The sequence below is a fragment of the Atheta coriaria genome, unplaced genomic scaffold, assembly GCF_025399875.1.
Source record: "Atheta coriaria isolate IRGN ID8LTWV9N9 unplaced genomic scaffold, Caltech_Dcor_3.1 hic_scaffold_2_pilon, whole genome shotgun sequence".
Lineage (NCBI taxonomy): Eukaryota > Metazoa > Arthropoda > Insecta > Coleoptera > Staphylinidae > Dalotia > Dalotia coriaria.
The window spans coordinates 2350532-2368746 of NW_027045444.1; the positions used below are offsets into that span (position 1 = coordinate 2350532).

At 37.2% G+C, this 18215-nt stretch overlaps 3 protein-coding genes across 3 annotated transcripts; all 3 read left to right on the forward strand.

Annotated features, from left to right (window-relative positions):
- The first annotated feature begins 739 nt into the window (after positions 1-739).
- Positions 740-6655, forward strand: LOC135803294 (uncharacterized). The gene is made up of 4 exons (XM_065316888.1): positions 740-885; positions 944-2967; positions 4285-4438; positions 4506-6655. The coding sequence occupies exons 1-4, from the start codon at positions 807-809 to the stop codon at positions 6551-6553; spliced, it is 4305 nt and encodes a 1434-aa protein (XP_065172960.1). The 5' UTR covers positions 740-806; the 3' UTR covers positions 6554-6655.
- Positions 6656-6916: 261 nt separating this feature from the next.
- Positions 6917-8896, forward strand: LOC135798634 (uncharacterized). Its single transcript, XM_065311524.1, has 2 exons — positions 6917-7188; positions 7246-8896. The coding sequence occupies exons 1-2, from the start codon at positions 7034-7036 to the stop codon at positions 8849-8851; spliced, it is 1761 nt and encodes a 586-aa protein (XP_065167596.1). The 5' UTR covers positions 6917-7033; the 3' UTR covers positions 8852-8896.
- Positions 8897-8996: 100 nt separating this feature from the next.
- Positions 8997-10773, forward strand: LOC135800296 (retinol-binding protein pinta-like). Its single transcript, XM_065313496.1, has 4 exons — positions 8997-9201; positions 9277-9680; positions 9731-9841; positions 10204-10773. The coding sequence occupies exons 1-4, from the start codon at positions 9042-9044 to the stop codon at positions 10453-10455; spliced, it is 927 nt and encodes a 308-aa protein (XP_065169568.1). The 5' UTR covers positions 8997-9041; the 3' UTR covers positions 10456-10773.
- The last annotated feature ends 7442 nt before the right edge of the window (positions 10774-18215 follow it).

Consider the following 18215-nt stretch of genomic DNA (forward strand, 5'->3'; position numbering starts at 1 on the left):
AAACGAAGCCGAAGAATATCGAGCATTCGTGTGTTTGTTTTCAAGACGCAAACACAATTCGATAATATTTTCACAGAAGTCTCGTGCTTTATGATTTCCAAAAATAAAACTTGAATTTTATGATGAAGAGATGCTTGTCGCTGTTGCTTTTAATTTCCTTCACACTTCAGCTGGATAATCTACCTTCTTCATCGTTGGTTTTTTTGTGTGCTTGTGATGTCGCCTCGCATAACAGATAACACTCGGCTTATAGTTTTTTTATTGCGTTGGACCGTCAGCAGCAATTTGCAAGAAAATATAATCTAACATAATCTATTCGGGAGCGTCTGGTCGAGATGAAGGGAAAAATATACGCCGCCGCCTTCCGAACGTATTAATGTCTGAGGACGTCCCGCAGGACCACCGCCAGGCAATATTTAATATAAATAGCCGCATCCTGCGACGACATCCTGAGCGTAATTAACCGTCCGGGGAGCAATAGAAGGACTGCATAATGCGATGCGACGCTTCTTTTCCTGTTTCTTCTTCTTGAAATGACGAAAAAAACAAAAAATAATATTTTATTGTTTTTGTTATAGAATAATTTTAATTTAATTTATTTAGAGCCGGATTTTTGTAATCATTAATTATGTCATGTGATAATTATAATTAATATATTTTTATGCTGCAGATAGCAATTACCATGTGCTGATTGATGCAATGAGTGCATGATGATTTAGTATAAAAGGTGCGGGTGTTGACCGGAGAAAGCACACTTGAATTGTGTCTTCTCATCTGGTACAACCCGACTTGAGATAGAATCTGAGATGAAACTCGCACTTGTTCTTTTGGGCCTTTGCGCCTTCGCTGCGGCGACTCCGGTTGCCAAAACTCCCTACAAAGTTGGTCAGTATAAATTTTTTTTTGTTATTTTTTGGTTTTTATTGAATATTTTGGTGTTTAGCTGACAAGGTCTTCTTGGAAAAGCAAAAGGATGTCCTGAAGCTCTTCAACTACATCAACCAACCCAGTTACTACAAGGAGTTCGCCGAGATCGCTGATGCCTTCAAATGGGAAGGCATGTGGGACCAATGGAGCAAGCCCGCCTACGCCAAGGAGTTCTGGTACATGTACCAGCGCGACTTCTTGCCCCAGGGTGAGATCTTCTCCGTGTACTACCCCGAGCACCTTGAACAGGCCATCGCCCTCTTCAAGTCGTTGTACTACGCTAAGGACTACGAAACCTTCTACAAGATCGCCGTCTGGGCCCGCCAGAATGTCAACGAGGGTATGTTCATCTATGCCTACTCCGTCGCCATCTTCCACAGCCAATGGACCGAGGGTATCATCCTTCCCCCGATCTATGAAATCTACCCTCATTACTTCTTCAACGATGAGGTCATCTACAAGGCCCAGCAGTACAAGCAGCACTATTGGGGAACCTACGAACATGAGGAAGAGATCAAGGATTCCTTCAAGGGATACACCCTTCAGGCTAACTACTCTGGCTGGTACATGAATGTCCACCCTGAACAGTCTATGGCCTACTTCACTGAGGATGTTGGTGTCAACTCGTTCTATTACTACTACAACATCTACATGCCCTGGTGGATGCCCGCTGACATGATGGACGATGTCGAGGAGAACAACCGCGGTGAATACTTCTACTGGTTCCACCACAACATGATGGCTCGTTATTATCTTGAGCGTTTGTCTAATGGCATGGGTGAGATCCCTCACTACTCCTACGAATACCCCATTGAGACTGGATACTACCCAAGCATGCACTACCCCAACGGTCTTTCCTTCCCCAGCAGACCCAACCATGCTGAGCTTTACTACCACGGTGCCCATGGCAAGCAATCTTACCCCCACTACGGTAACTACACCTACAGCTACACCTACGTTAAGGATTACGAGATGCGTCTTCGTGATGCTCTTGACCGCGGTTTCTTCTGGACCCCTGAGGGTAAGATGGTTTACCTCTTCGACAAGTACGGTTTCAACACCTTGGCTAACCTCGTTGAGTCCAACTACGATTCTGACAACAACCGTTACTATGGTGACCTCCTGATCTTCGCCCGCCATCTTCTTGGTTATGCTTACTACCCAACTGATGAGTACCAACTTGCTCCTGCTGCTTTGGAACACTTCGAGACCTCCCTTCGCGATCCCATGTTCTGGCAGATGTACAAGCGCGTCATGTACTACTTCCACCAATACCAGGAATACACCGGACCCTATGAGAAGGAAGAGCTCATCTGGGAAGGCATCAAGATTGAAGACATCACCGTTGACCGCCTGATGACCTACTTCGACTACTACTACTCTGACCTGAGCAACGCCGTCACCGTCGACGAGAAGGAATTCAACGACGATAGCTTCCTCATCCGTGCCCGCCAATACCGCCTGAACCACAAGCCCTTCAACTACAAGATCGCAGTCACCTCCGACAAACCAGTTGAGGCTTTCGTCAAGGTCTTCATTGGCCCCAAGTACGATGAATACGGACGCGAAATCGACATGGACCTCAACCGTCACAACTTCTTTGAATTCGACCGCTTCCACTGGACCCTCAATGCTGGTAAGAACATCATCGACCGCAACTCCCAGGAGACCATCTACTTCTCCCGTGACCGCACCACCTACTTGGACATCTACAAGCATGTGATGAGCGCACTCAGCGGTGGCGAACAGTTCAAGTACTACGACTGGAACATGTACTACACCTTCCCTCAGCGTATGCTCCTCCCCAAGGGTGACTTCGCTGGCAAGACCTACCAGTTCTTCGCTGTGGTCGTGCCTTACCATGAGGCCAAGCCTGAGTACGAGTACTTCGTTGACACTGAGTACAGCCTGTCTTATCCCTTCGATCGCCCAATTGAGTACGAGCAGTGGTTCATGGATCTGCCCAACATGTTCTTCAAGGATGTTCAAATCTACCACAAGCACACCGAGGCTGAGATCAACAACTCTGGCAGCAACTATTAAATCAATGATTTGATTATGATATTGACATGAATTCACAGATTGCTTATTTGTAGTTGTTAGTAATAAAATTGTTGCATTTTAAATTGAATATTTTTTTTATTAACATCCTTGAATAATCCTTATATTATACACGAAAGTGGATAAAGTATAGTATTTGACTAAAGCATAATAATATAAAAATTTATAACAAAAAAAGAAAAAAAAATGTTTTCAACTCTAATAGTGTCCTATATGATTATTCACTAAAGTGAATAAAGTATAGTATTTAACTCAAGCATAATAAAATTTTAAAAAATAAGTAAATATAAAATAAAAATGTTTACAATCGTAATAACACTCTATATAATTATACACGAACGTGAATAAAGAATAGTATTCAACTCCAGCATAATAAAATAAAATAATTATTAATTAATAAATTAATTTAAAAACATAAAAAATAAAAATGCTTTCAATTCTAATAATTCCTTATATTATAAGACACTAAAGTGAATAAAGTGTAGTATTTAGCTCTGATATAATAAAATAATTAAATGCTTTAAAATTAATCAAAATAAAAATAAGTTTAGTCAAAACATTAAAAATAAATATTATATAATGATAAACGAGATAAAATTAATAATAAACAAAGTCCACTAGAATTAAACTAAAGCAAAACATTATATTTTACAATTAATAAATAAATATTATTTTATCAAACGATTATAACTTATTTTCCTTTAATTTTAATTTTGTATTATTTTCTACCTATTTTTATCGATTTTGTTGAATTTATTTGTTTTCTGCACACAAATTAAATTTTTGTTTTGTTTTATATATTTTTTATGTTCCATACTCAATTACGCAACCATTCAATAATCAAAGTTTACATCTGAATGATTGGAATATTTGCTCCAGGGCACTGCGTTTTAATTAATTTTTATCATAAAAATAAAAATATTCCTATAAAATATAATATAGGCAGCCATTTCTTCAATGTTTCTATGCATGCACTAATTACATTCATTAGTATCACAATTAATGACTGGGAATATTCCAGAAGAAATAAATTCATTCGCCGTTGCCATCCGCGTTCGTAAATCTTTCCTTTGGTTATTGTTATCTCTTTGTGTTAATTAGATTATGATTAAACTAATTAAAATACATTTTAATCAAATTGATGTTATGTGTATTTTGCCGTTACTGTTGCTCGGGCGTGATAATACGGCGCGAGGTGATAAGATGCAATTAATTTTTATATTTTTGCTGGGACAGGTCACGGGGTTAGAATATTCAGGCGAGGCGAGGTGATTAGAATGTGATTACCGGTTGTAGAGAGGAGTATATAAGCTGCGGGCGGAATCGACAAAGGCACACTTGTGGTGTCTCAAGAATTCAAGCATCATGAGGACGACAATTGCGCTCATCGTAGCTGGCCTTTGTGCCTTAGCCATTGCTGGACCCGTCACTAAACCATACTACAAAGTTGGTAAGTATTCTTTTATTTTTTTTTTATTTCAAAATTTTTCTAAATATTTTTTAATTGGGTCTTACAGGTGATAAGGTATTCCTGGAAAAACAGAAGGATGTCCTCCGCCTGTTCAACTACATCAACCAGCCCAGCTACTACAAGGACTTCGTAGAGATCGCCGATGCCTTCAAATGGGAAGGCATGTGGAGCCAATGGACCAAGCCCGAGTACGCGAAGGAGTTCTGGTACATGTACCAGCACGACTTCCTGCCCCAGGGTGAGATCTTCTCCGTCTTCTACCCGGAGCACCTCGAACAGGCCATCGCTCTCTTCAAGACCTTCTACTACGCTAAGGACTACGAGACCTTCTACAAGACCGCCGTCTGGGCCCGCCAGAACGTCAACGAGGGTATGTTCATCTATGCCTACTCCGTCGCCATCGTCCACAGCAAGTTCACCGAGGGTATCATCCTACCCCCGATCTATGAAATCTACCCTCACTACTTCTTCAACGATGAGGTCATCTACAAGGCCCAGCAGTACAAGCAGCACTATTGGGGAACCTACGAACATGAGGAGGAGATCAAGGATTCCTTCAAGGGATACACCCTTCAGGCTAACTACTCTGGCTGGTACTTGAATGTCCACCCTGAACAGTCTCTCAGCTACTTCACTGAAGATGTTGGTGTCAATGCTTACTATTACTATTATGGTGTCTTTGCTCCCTGGTGGTTGCCTAGCGAGATCATCGATTACGAGACTTCCCACCGTGGTGAATACTTCTACTACTTCCACCAGCAGTTCTTGGCCCGTTATTACCTGGAACGTTTGTCCAATGGCATGGGTGAGATCCCTCACTACTCCTACGAACACCCAATTGAGACTGGATACTACCCAAGCATGCACTACCCCAACGGTCTTTCCTTCCCCAGCAGGCCCAACCATGCTGAGCTTTTCTACCACGGTGCCCATGGCAAGCAGTCTTACCCCCACTACGGTAACTACACCTACAGCTACACCTACGTTAAGGATTATGAACGCCGTCTTCGTGACGCTCTTGATATGGGCTACTTCTGGACCCCTGAGGGCAAGATGGTCTACCTCTTCGACAAGGAAGGTTTTGAGACTCTGTGCAACCTCGTTGAATCCAACACCGAATCCGACAACGAACGTTACTATGGTGACCTTTTGGTCTTCGCCCGCCATCTTCTTGGTTATGCTTACTACCCAACTGATGAGTACAAACTTGCTCCCTCTGCTTTGGAACACTTCGAGACCTCCCTTCGCGATCCCATGTTCTGGCAGATGTACAAGCGCATCATGTACTACTTCCACCAATACCAGGAATACGCCGGACCCTATGAGAAGAAGTCCCTCTTCTGGGAAGGCATCAAGATTGAAGATGTTACCATTGACCGTCTCATCACCTACTTCGACTACTACTACTCTGACCTGAGCAATGCCGTCACCGTCGACGAGAAGGAATTCAACGACGATAGCTTCCTCATCCGTGCCCGCCAATACCGCCTCAACCACAAGCCCTTCAACTACAAGATCGCAGTCACCTCCGACAAACCAGTTGAGGCTTTCGTCAAGGTCTTCATTGGCCCCAAGTACGATGAATACGGACGCGAAATCGACATGGACCTCAACCGCCACAACTTCTACGAATTCGACCGCTTCCACTACACCCTCACCGCCGGCAAGAACTTCATCGAGCGCAACTCTCATGAATCCATGTACTTCTCCCATGACCGCACCACCTACCTGGACCTCTACCACCAGGTGATGACCTCCATCAACGGTGGCGCCGAGTTCAAATACTACCCGGAGACCAAGTACTACGGTATGCCCCATCGCATGCTCCTCCCCAAGGGTGACTTCGGCGGCAAGACCTTCCAGATGTTCTTCGTGGTTGCTCCCTACCACGCCAACACCAAGTCTGCTGACTACCAAGACAACTTCGGTTTTGACTTCCTGGTTGACCACGAGTACAGCTTCGGCTATCCTCTGGATCGTCCTATTGAATACGAAGATGAGTTCTTCAACTACTCCAACTTCTTCTTCAAGGATGTCGCCATCTACCACAAGAACACCGAGGCCGAGATGAACACCGCCTATAGCCAGCATTAAAGAGACTTGTCTTTGTCATGCTTCTAAGATACAACAAATGTCAGCCTAGTTTTAAGTAACGAGCATAATAAAAAACCCAAAAAAAAAAACTCTCTCAGCCTACGATTCAATTTCACCCTTAATCAACTTTATTTATTACCTCGCGAGTATTTCAGGAAACAAAAATAATTCAAGGAGGCTGAAAAATCCAAAGCACATCAAGAAGTCACGCGTGAGGTGGAGAATTCTAATAAAAATGCAAAGCAGGCGGCGGCACTCTGAAGGAGTCTTCAAAGTCCTGTAAGTGGAGGCAATAATAGCCAATAAAACGATTCGCATACGAAATCACTTTCGAGCGCGTTAAAAAATCTCGCTCACATTTTTCTCCATTTTATTGTTTATTGCCATGGATACAGTCTGATTGCCAATCTGTCAAAAAATCTGTTTGCAAAATTTTAATCTGTTTGTGTTTTTTAAACTGAAAAATTATTCTGTTGCAAAATGCCTGAGCGTTTAATTTCAGACACGTGCAGGGATGCTAGTCTAAGGGCCATTGTGACCTACAAACGACCTTGTAATGACTGCTGTGATTGTCTACCAAATAAACCGAAAAAACAGCAGAAAGGTGGAAGAAAATCAAAATTTCGTCAACATAAGTAAATTTTTTTTATTTTTTTTTATTAAAAATGAGTTTAATATTATTTTTATTTAAGAAAACGGTCAAATAAATGTTGTTTGAAGGACCAATCATGTCCCCAAAGAATTGAAGAAATGGCCCTTCCATTAAACAGAAGAATTCAATGCACTCTAGCAAGATATTCTAATGTGTTTGATACAGAACGAGTTTTGAAGGTTTGTAAATTAATCCATGACCTTGAAAGCCCCAAACCAGCTCCACCAACCTTTATGAAAAAGAACAAGAAGAAGAAACGTTGTCTCCGAGCAAAAGCATGTTGCAAATCAGCTAAAATCAAAGCGCAGTGGTTAGAAAAACAAACTTCACGTTCTTCAGAAAAATTCATCAAATACCTCGGTTGTCTCCGAAGAATGATCCCAAATTACAAACAACTTCAAGTCACCATGATGCTTTACAAGTTCCTCAACTTCCGTAAACTCAAAACATGCAATAAATACGTCAAAGAAGAACTTAAAGTAATCTGTCAAAAACTCGCCATTTTGATTGATGTAAAACTCCAACCCTACAAACAAGAATTCATCGTTGATCAGATATCAGCTACTTCCTTTGAAGATAAACACTGTGTCTTCCAAATGTATCAATATGTCCCACCTGAAAGTGAAGCAGAAACTGAATTGGTTTATGAAGAAGAAGCAAGTACTGTACAAGAAGGTTCTTTGTATGCAGGAGAAGAATCATTACTACTTTATGGTGAAGAAGATGAAGGACTGGATAGAGGAGGAAAAAAATATGGAGAAGGAGATGAAGAAGAAGAAGGATTAGGAGAAGGGGAATCCATAAGCTCACATGGTGGGTTATTATCTGAAGAATCAGATGTTTTTGGTGAAGATGGCGAAGGAGGAAAAGATGGAGGTTTAGGAGCAGGACAATATGGGGATGGAGATCAATTTATAAGTGCCTATGATGATGATTCAAAACACAAAGGAAAAGGAGATGAATACGAATCTGAAATTGAAGAAGAAAGCTATATGGGAGGTGAAGAAGAAGCAGCTGCTGGTGGTCTCAAAGGTTTCGAAGAAGAAGAATCCATCATGGAAGGAGGTTTATCAGAAGAATCTTCAATAGAATCCAAGTTATCCGAAGCAGGTTTATTAGATTACCATCCAGAAGGTACTTCTTCATACGTAGATTGGTGTCTCTATGTCTCCTGGTTGAAGGAACTAGGAAGAAACATTGAAATGTACGCCAGTTGTCTTCAACAGTTCAAAGAGACACTCCAGGGAGATGAAGCAAGTAAATTTGAAGAAACAATGCGGTTTATCTTAAAAAACTGGTCGGATTACTTAGCTGAATCCCGGCGGGTTGATCAAGACATGACTCAATACTTCAAGGACAAACCAATGACATGGTGTACTATGTGTAGGGATTGTACCATTGATGATTATCCAATGGAACATTTCATCCCACCAGAGTTGGCTGAGGTTATTAATACTACGAAACACTGGCGTAGGTTATTGGCTGAGGCTGAGGAGTATTGTAATCTGCTTAGTAAGAAGACCAAAGGTGAAGAAGGTGAAGGAGAAGTTGAAGAGGAGATGTATGAGATCTTTGATGTTGGGACCAGTTCTTCGTCTAGTTTTGATATTACTCCACTGGGTCAGAGAAGGTCTAAGAGTAAATAATTTCATTGTCAAATTTATGCATGTAATAAATGTGTTGCCGTCATTAATTTTTGTGAATTATAATTTAATTTTGCGTGACCTTGAGGTTTTAAGTGGGTATATATAATGTGGGAAATAATGGTGTTATTACAAGTTGTTAGTTAGTTTAATTTTGACTAGCGAGGAGGCAAGTTGTGTTGGTTGTAGAAAAATGATTGATATTGAAGTGAAACATCCAACTTTGAATTTTTCCAAACATGAAGTTGATCAGATTTTGGCTCAGTTTAATCGTACTGTGGAAAGTGCACAAATTGATGTGGATTGTATAAAAACTTGGATTGGTACTCAGCCTCATCTTACTCAAATGCCAAGTAAGTTAATTTTTTTTCAAAATTTTTTTCAAAATTTTTTTCAAAAATTTTTTTTTCGATTTTTTTTTGTTTTAGGTGATAGATTGATCCTAAACATGTTAATCCGTAATAAATTCTCCATAGAGAAAACAAAAACAAAACTGGATTATTACTACTCAATCCGGTCGATGATACCGGAAGTGTTTGAAAATCGTCTTCCTACCAATCCGGATATAATAGAAATGCGTAAAATATCCCGTACATTAACCTTGCCTAATTTAGTAGGGTTGAATCGTGTGATTTTCTTTGTTTTGGACGAAATGGATCACAAATTTGAGGCTCACACAAATTTGGCAAAAACTTTCATGGACGCCGAGGCTATTATCTATCGAGATTTTTCTAGTAGTGTGGAAATTATTTGGGATTGTACCAAGAGTAATTTTGCGTTTTGGGCTGCATTCACTCCGATGATGTCTAAGATATTTGTTACTGTTGCTGAGGTACGTATTGGAAAAATTTTTATTTTTAATTTAATTTTTTTGGTTTTTAGAAAGTATATTCGAATAGATGTCATGCTTTGAGGATTATTGGGCTGCCTACAGTTGCACAAGTTGTGGTTAATGGTGCATTGGCGTGTCTTCCGGAAAAACTGAGAAACAGAGTGAGTATTTTTTGTCGGAGTGTGAAAAGTGTTCATTTTATGCACTAGGATGCAAATTTTTAGTAACACATGTTAAAAAACAATTTTAGACACTTTTAATCTTAAAAAGTATAAAAAAAATTAATTAAAATTGTTTTTGTTTCTATGCGTGTTAAAAGTAGTACTTTTACACACTAGTGTGCAAAAAATATCTTTCAAAAACTCAAAAATATTAAAATTTATACAAAATACAAAATAATTCGCTATTGTAATTAGTGTTGAACAAATAATTTAGACCACGTGTTTAAAATTTCACTTTACACACTAAACATACAATAACTATTATTTTTCTTCATCTATAACCATCAAATATTAATTTTTAGATTACTACTCACAGTGACCCAAAAGAAATATCTCAATTTTATCCAAAAGATCAACTTCCAATCGAATACGGCGGAACAAACGCTACTGTCCACCAGATGTCAGCACAGTTTGACGATATGATGGACGGCTGTGTAGATTACTTCCGCAACATCCAAAACTTCAAGGTCGACGCCAATTTACGTCCGAATAAATTAGACAATGACGAATTATTGGGCTATCATGGTAATTTCCGCAAATTAGACGTTGACTAAACCATAAACAATAAAAATCTAAATCTGTTCACTTAAAACAACAAAAGAAACAAATCGTGGGAAATTTAAAATTAAAAATCAAATTAATTTAACAATGCATCAATGCAGCATCATGAGAAAGTAAAGTAAAGTAAAGTTTAATTCAAACAGTTCAAGGTTAATCATATTCACATCATGTTTAATTACATAATGAGTTTAATACTGTTTAATTACTTAATAACTACGAATAATAATAATAAATATGTAATTGGTTTATAGGTATCAAATTAAAAATATACTGTGTTGGGCAGGAATAATTTGTAGTAAAATAAAATGAAAAATTTATAACAAGTGAATAAAGTTTAGTATTCAACACGAATATAATATATAATTAACTTTTTTCATTCGGTGGATTGTTTGTGGCCTGCCGACTTTCATTTTGAAATTTTATGTGATTATAGACGAGCGACATTCAAACCAAAAACGATTCGTACAGAAATTGGCGGTGTGAGGCGCAAGAATGTAAAAATTTGAATAAGTAAATGAAGTTTTTCGATGCGCGCTCGTAAAATCTGAGCAATAAAAGAGGAAATTACTAAAATAATATTTTCCCACACAAAACGCCTTCAAGTAAGAGAAATTCATGCAAAAAGTGAGAATGGAAATCGATCCGGATATTTTATTAAAAAAAATCCGAGAGAGAATTTTAAAACTTTGTAGTTAATTAAGAATAAGACACTAAAAGCACTAAACTTTTGTGAAAGCTCAAGCTTTTCATATTGTTTTTGCTTTGTTTTGCTCGCAAGTAAAGTTTCACATCAAGTTAATTAACATTTTCAGGCAGAGCTCTAAACAAATAAAAAGCAATGTCAAACAAAAGTTGAAAGCTTCAACAACATTAAAACGCTTTGCTACATTATTTAATATCCATTTAAAAATTGTAAGAGTTTTGGAATTATGATAACGCCTCGGCTGCTGTTGGTGGATGAGAAAAGTGGAAAACGGTGAAAATGTCGACGTCGGTGGAAATTCTGAGGGGATTGCTCGATTAAGAATATAAATGTTAAATTTCGACGTTTTCGGGCCGCGCCGCTGTCGTTATCAGCTTCGGGCAGGAAGCGAACGAAAAACGCACCTCACCAAGGTAACGTCAGGCGGGAAAATTGTGGAAAACGATGGGGAAATCTTTAAACGAAAAGATTTCAGTGTGGAAATCCAAGAAAACTATGTTTTTGGAATTTATCATCAAAAAACAAAAAAAAATTAAATTTTTTAACATTTTTTAGGAAAAATAAGTTTATTATCAATAAATTTCCACGAAATAATTTGAAAATTAATTTATTGTTAATTATTTTTAAGGTTATGATAAAAAAATCTTGAAATTTTATTTAAAAATGTTTTTTTAGTTTTTTTAATTTTTTAGGAAAATGAAAATTTCCTCGCAATGTTTATTGGAATTTTCTAAAGAGTTCAAAGCTCGTCATTCGTAGCACTTATTATCATCAAGTTTTTATTAGGTTTTTCTCGTGGAATTCTTACTTTGCGTAAAGGACGCAGGACGAAAGTCGCTTTTAATAAAGATTTATTATTTCCTCGGTTTGCATCGTCGACGATAATTTTTATTCCAACATGCAAATATGCAGAAAACTTGAGAAATTTCCGCATTCAAATAAATCCACATTATAATTCTATAAAAAAATCCGCACTTACTTACAATTCAATTAATTGCCTATAAATTACTTAGTCACCAAAACAATATATCATCCTGTTAGATTTAAATTTCGGCGAATATAAAATATAAATGAGGAATGATTCATTTGTGGACAGGTAAAATTAATTCAAATCTCATTGTCTGCTTTGGATTCATTCTGCTGTTAATTCGTTGCAAAATGTGAAAATGTGCAAAATCCTTTTCGGTCGTCTTGCTTCTTATCCTTTTTACCCGGATCTTTGGGAAATTCGCCTTGCCGCTCGAGTGGAAGACTTTGGAAGTCTTTGTGAAACTTTTGACTTGTTTAATTGTTTCATTACTTCGTCACGAGTCCTGTGAGTAGAGAGCAGTGCTTCTTGGTGCTTGTAACGTGGTCCTGTGCGTTGTGAGGTCGGGCACGGGGTGAGGAAATTTGAAAGTTGGCGCATTTTCCAGATTAAAACGATTTGTCAGCGATGTGGGCGAGCGGTGCATATCCTGCCAGCTAGGACGATGAAAGCGCGGGGCGACATTATTATTAATCTGAATTAATTCCGCGGGCGTTCGAGTTTAATTGCAGGCTAATGTAAATCGAATGTCTTGCAAACGCGACGAAACAGGATTTACACTGTGTTCAAGGATTCAAGACGTATAAACAAGTTAAAAGGCAAATAATATTTGTAGTTGTATAGAACAGGTTGTAGGATGATGGGAAATAAAGAAAAAAATTAGAAAAAACTAAAAAATTTAAGAAAATTATGTAAAAAATTAGAAAACATCAAAAATTTTAAGGATATTATTTTTATTTTTTTATAAAAAGTATCCTATGTTATTCTCCAAGTATTAAGCTATCTTTCTACTAAAATTTATAAAATTTGGTTTAATATTTTGGCTTGGAAAGAGACACAAACAAACAAAATCAAGAAAATTTTATTCTGATTGATTCAGATACTGTATTTTATACATTTTTACAATTTGTGCATGAAAACCACAACATTGTGGTTGAATTTGATTTGCTTACAAGTAAGCAAGAATAAAAAGGATTTGACAGGACGAGCTTTATCGAATCAGGATTGGAAAATTGAAAATGCACTGTGATATTTTATATTCTGCATTCCAATCTGTCGCGCATGCTACGCATATAAACTAGGTTAGCAAGACTTGAAAGACTTGAAAAGGGTTTTACATTGGTAGATAACTTAATATTTTTTAAATTTTACATTATTAGATGTTTTATTATAATAAAAAAAAAACAATAATGATTTAAGAATAAAGTAACTTAAGATATTTTTGTTTTTATGATGATTTAGGGCAATAGGATTGTAGTAAATGCTAAGGGTGGTTTTTCATTTTAGATATTTCAGTATGTTTGAGTATTTTTTAATGCTGACATCTTGAAATTCCGGTTTGGTCTACTGCTAGACATCGCGCTAGACAAGGTGACGCGTTGGCATGCACGTTTCACCCGGCAGGACCAAAAATTCCACCCTTGGCACCACAGCAAACGGAATCTCGATTTTCGACGTCCGCTACAAGTAAGAAAACGCCAGGCGCATTTTTCATCAGCACGTACATCAATCTTGTTTGCTCAAGAGTAGAAAAAAAAATAGTAAAAAAGGAAAATAGCAAAATTTTAAGGTTATGTAGAAAAATATTGTATTTTGAGGTTATATTAAGTAAGGTTATGTTAATTGTAAAAAATTGTATAAGTAAAAATGCTAAAAATGTTTAAAAACGTAAAAAAATGAAAAAAATTTAAAAAGTCAAATTTCAAGTGTGAAAATATATATTTTGAGGTTATGTTAATTGAGGTTATGTTTATTAGGATATAATTGATAGAAAAATCACTAAAATTGTCCAAAAACCACAAAAATATTCAAATTTATATAAAATTAACCAAGTAAACATAATATTTTGAGGTTATATTAACTGAGGATATGATGATTGTAAAAAATTATACCAAAAAAATTTACCAAAACTGTTTAAAAACATCAAATAATTAGAAAAAACTGAAAAAGTCGAATTTTAAGTGTCAAAAAATATATTTTGAGGTTATGTTAATTTAGGTTATGTTTATTAGTAAAAACCTAATAGAAAAATATCTAAAAATGTCCAAAAACCCAAAAAAACTACAAAAATATTTAAATTTATATAAAATTCACCTCATAAACATCATATTTTGAGGTTATATTAACTAAGGTTATGTTGACTGTCAAAAAATCAACTTTGTACCTAGGCATAATTTAGTTTACAAACTTTTTTCCCTTCGCCGCCCCTTCATTTCTTAGGTATTAGTCCGGGCGAGAGGAGGAGGAAAAGAATGTCGGACCGGAATTAGATTTACGTAGTCGAACAAAGTTATGGGCCTCATTACATCGTGGTTTGTGGCCGCGCGGGCCTGCCTTCCTGCTTTAAGGAAGCACCACCTCCACCTCCACCTCCACCTTCATCTCAACTCGCCTCCCACCCACCACCCAGCAAGCGGAGAGTGCATGAAGAAAGAAAAGATTTCCCTGTGTGGAACTAAGTGAGTTTTCCACACTCACTCACACACAAACATCACTAAGGGTCGAACGCAAAAGAACCGCAACCTCTAACTTGCTTCCCGATCCATCCCGGAGCATTCGGCAGACAAAAAGTGGAAAGCAACAGGAAGGACGTTTCAACACCTTCCTACGACCACCACCAGTGGTAGACTCATTCAATAAAAGAGATCTTGTTCTTACTCTTGATGTTTTCTTTGTAAGACAAAATTTTCCAAAGGGGGATGAGGGTTGAAACAAAGATCGAGGTGAAATACGATTGGGATAAGGCATGAGCAACGGCTAGTATTAAAACGCTGTAAGAGTTAAGAGGGTAAGGAGCAAAACGAAGGGGTGGGTTTGGTTGGTAAGGGTGCAAAGAACCGGCGGAGATAAAGTCTCATTAAAAACGAACGCGCGGTTCATTGATTCCGAATGGGTTTATTTGCACATTGTGCGGAAAACTTAAACCACCCCAAAGACCAAAAGTGCATTAAGATAAATTATTCGAATGTAAAAAGTTTCAACTAGGTTTTTAATACAATGTCTGATGAGGTTATGTTTTAGTGGGAATTGATTTGAAAGGTGAGCGGGTGCATGCGATCGATGCGCATTAATTAAATTATAATCATTTTTCATGCTTCGAGTGATTTTGCGTTGGGTAAACAAAACGAGGGATTTTGTAACGTGAAGCAGAAGCGGAGGAAAATGCTGGAAAATTACGCACTAATTAGGTTATGGGATAGGTGGAGCTTGGAAGTATTATAAATTAATTTATTTTTTGAAAAAAAATTAGTAAAAAGTGAAAATTTGGAGGAAAAAAGTAAAAAAATGGGAGGAGCTTAAAGTGACTTAAGTAATGGAGCTAAAATATTGTAAAATATTTGTATTGGAGCAGCAAGTAGTTTTTTATTAAAAGAAAAAAGTAAAAAAATTGGGAGCTCCGCCTTTCAATAGACAAAAATGGGAGGAGCTTGTACAGACTTAGCCAATAAGTGGTACTCATGAAGGCGGACCAAAAATAGATGATATTTCTCGAATTGTACCAAAAATCAGTCGTCAAAAAGCATTTTACTAAATTTATTTGAAAAAAATTGAAAAATTTTAGTCAAAAAATTAAAAATTTATGGGTAGAGCTTAAAGTGACTTAAGTAAAATAAATTTTCAATGTAGGCGGAGCAAACATTTACTGCACTATTCTAATTATAGCAATAATTAACTCAATTTATCAAAACATGTTTAAAAAAATTGCAAAATTTTAGTCAAAAAATTTTAATAAATGGGTAGAGCTTAAAATGACTTAAGTAATATAAATTTTCAATGTAGGAAAACTAAAAATTCATTATACATTTGAAATTATACCAAAAACAAATCCAACTTATCAAAAAAAAAAAGAATTCTTTTTTTGAGAGCTCCGCCCCTGAACAAAAAATTATAGGAGGAGTCTAACCTCTTGCAACCAATAAAACTCTACATTGTAGGCGGAGCTCCACTGCACTATACGACACTAGTTAACATAACTACTACCCCCATCTAAAACACCTATCACCCACGCATATGAAATGTCGTTTTACGACCACACTAAATGTAACTCCCGTTTAATTAAATTCCCCCACGCCGAATCCTTGCCTGGGCACCCAGGATGACTTTGTTCCGCAGTTGATAAATACATCGTTAATGCGTGCGGCCGCCCCCGGGCGATATTTCAAAAATAATTGCAAACACTTTAATATCCTGCGGTGGGTCATTATCCTTCGTGTTTTCCATCTTAATTGCGTGTTACAAGAAAAGGGACATGCGGGACATATGTAGGCACAAAATAGCGGTCGCACATTCAACCCTTATAACACCCTCAAGACGCGACATTAGTTTTACCCCTGTATCTGCGTCAAATTTTTTTTTTTATAAAATTTTTTGTTTTTGTATATAAATTGTAATATGAATAAAAATAAATTTATTTCAAAAAATGGATAGGGGTAGTTTTTGGTATTATAATAACCACCCTTTAGATATTTATTACACTGGTGTAATATCCGTAGTTGGAGGTTTTACCTGAGACAATAAAAAGCAACAGCATTTATTCTCGCATAAATAAGGGTGCCGAATACACCCCTAAACCAATATAAAAACCACCCCTTGCTAGCGAAGCGCAATGCGCTCAAATATTTCGCGTATAATCGAGTTGCGCGCCCGCCGCCCTGCCGAAAACGCGATTACCCACGGATGCGAAATCGTTTTCCACTTGCATGCAAATTATTCGCAACTAAGGATAACGGATAAAAGGATACAAACCAAACATAACCAACAAACAAGGCACGAAAAACGCACACACTGCACACCCGCACATAAATTATTAACTTAAAAGTAAACAACTGTTTATTTTTTTGCAATTTTTTGAAAAATACAGGACGAACAGGACGAAAAAAAAAAAGAAATTGTAATGATAAAAAATGACCACAAGTCCACGCCGCAAATGTTTATCAACCAGTTTATATCCTTTTATGTACATATATGAGTTGATATGTGTGTGTGTTTTATCCTGGAATTTTCCAGGATACGCAGACGCAGACGTGCGTATAAATAACGCATGATGTTTTATAAATAAATAGCTTTTCGGTTTTGCGCCGCTTTATGTGTTTGCGCAACATTACGTGCAACTTTCTTACCTCAGGTCCTTTTTCAGGACCTCGGCAAAGTTTTCCTTTCCTATTACGCCGCTATGAGGCACGCGCCGCGCGAAACTTTGTGTGTTTACGTGCGCTGCCACCATCGTAATTTTTACTTAAATGGTCAATACTAAAATAGGGTATATCCTTAATATACACAGGATAATAAATATTTTCAGTAAATCATAACCTCAACAATCATAAAGTAACATTTTATTTGTTTTTGTTTAATTTTTTTTTGTTTTTTTGCAAAAAAAAAAGATTTTTTTAAAATTTGCTCCGCCTATTATGACGTCATAGTAGGCGTGGTTTTATTATAGGTTATGTTAATGTGGGAGGAGCTAAAAGAGTGATTTTTTGTTTTTGGTGTTATAAGTTGTGTTTAAGTATGAGGAAAAATATAAACGTTAGTTGGACTCATTGTCATTGTCGTAAATTTTGATTTTCTTTAGTTTTTCCGCTTTCCCAACCATCATCACAATTTCTCTCTGTCATTGCTTGAAGTGTAGTTTTATTCGCGTTCATTCTCTATTATTTGTTTTTTTCTTCGTGATATTTCTTCAGTTTTACTTCTGGTTTTCCCGCAATTTATCCGCATTTCCCGGACTTTTCACGTTTCCCTCTCACGAATTCTAAGTAAAGTTTCTAAGTCATTTGTGCGACCATCTCAACAACTATCAACTTTTCTAGTCTTAGTTCTAGTTGTCTTGTGCACTCATTTTTATCAAATTTTCCATTTTCCAAACGATTGCGTCCTGAAATTTTCCTCGGCGTTCGCGCACTTATTCCACCGCCAAACGCGTGGGTATTTTCTTAACGTCTTGAATTTTCCAGCGACGCTTTACGAAATGAGATGACGAAACATTGAAACATTATCGTCGCCCGGGACAAGAACGTGTGGAA

Coding starts and splice junctions, on each gene's coding strand:
- LOC135803294 (XM_065316888.1), top strand. CDS start 807: ATGAAACTCGCACTTGTTCTTTTGGGCCTTTGCGCCTTCGCTGCGGCG. Junction 886..943: donor CAAAACTCCCTACAAAGTTG/GTCAGTATAAAT, acceptor TTTGGTGTTTAG/CTGACAAGGTCTTCTTGGAA. Junction 2,968..4,284: donor ACAACTCTGGCAGCAACTAT/TAAATCAATGAT, acceptor TACCGGTTGTAG/AGAGGAGTATATAAGCTGCG.
- LOC135798634 (XM_065311524.1), top strand. CDS start 7,034: ATGCCTGAGCGTTTAATTTCAGACACGTGCAGGGATGCTAGTCTAAGG. Junction 7,189..7,245: donor TCAAAATTTCGTCAACATAA/GTAAATTTTTTT, acceptor TTTTTATTTAAG/AAAACGGTCAAATAAATGTT.
- LOC135800296 (XM_065313496.1), top strand. CDS start 9,042: ATGATTGATATTGAAGTGAAACATCCAACTTTGAATTTTTCCAAACAT. Junction 9,202..9,276: donor TCATCTTACTCAAATGCCAA/GTAAGTTAATTT, acceptor TTTTTGTTTTAG/GTGATAGATTGATCCTAAAC. Junction 9,842..10,203: donor CGGAAAAACTGAGAAACAGA/GTGAGTATTTTT, acceptor ATTAATTTTTAG/ATTACTACTCACAGTGACCC.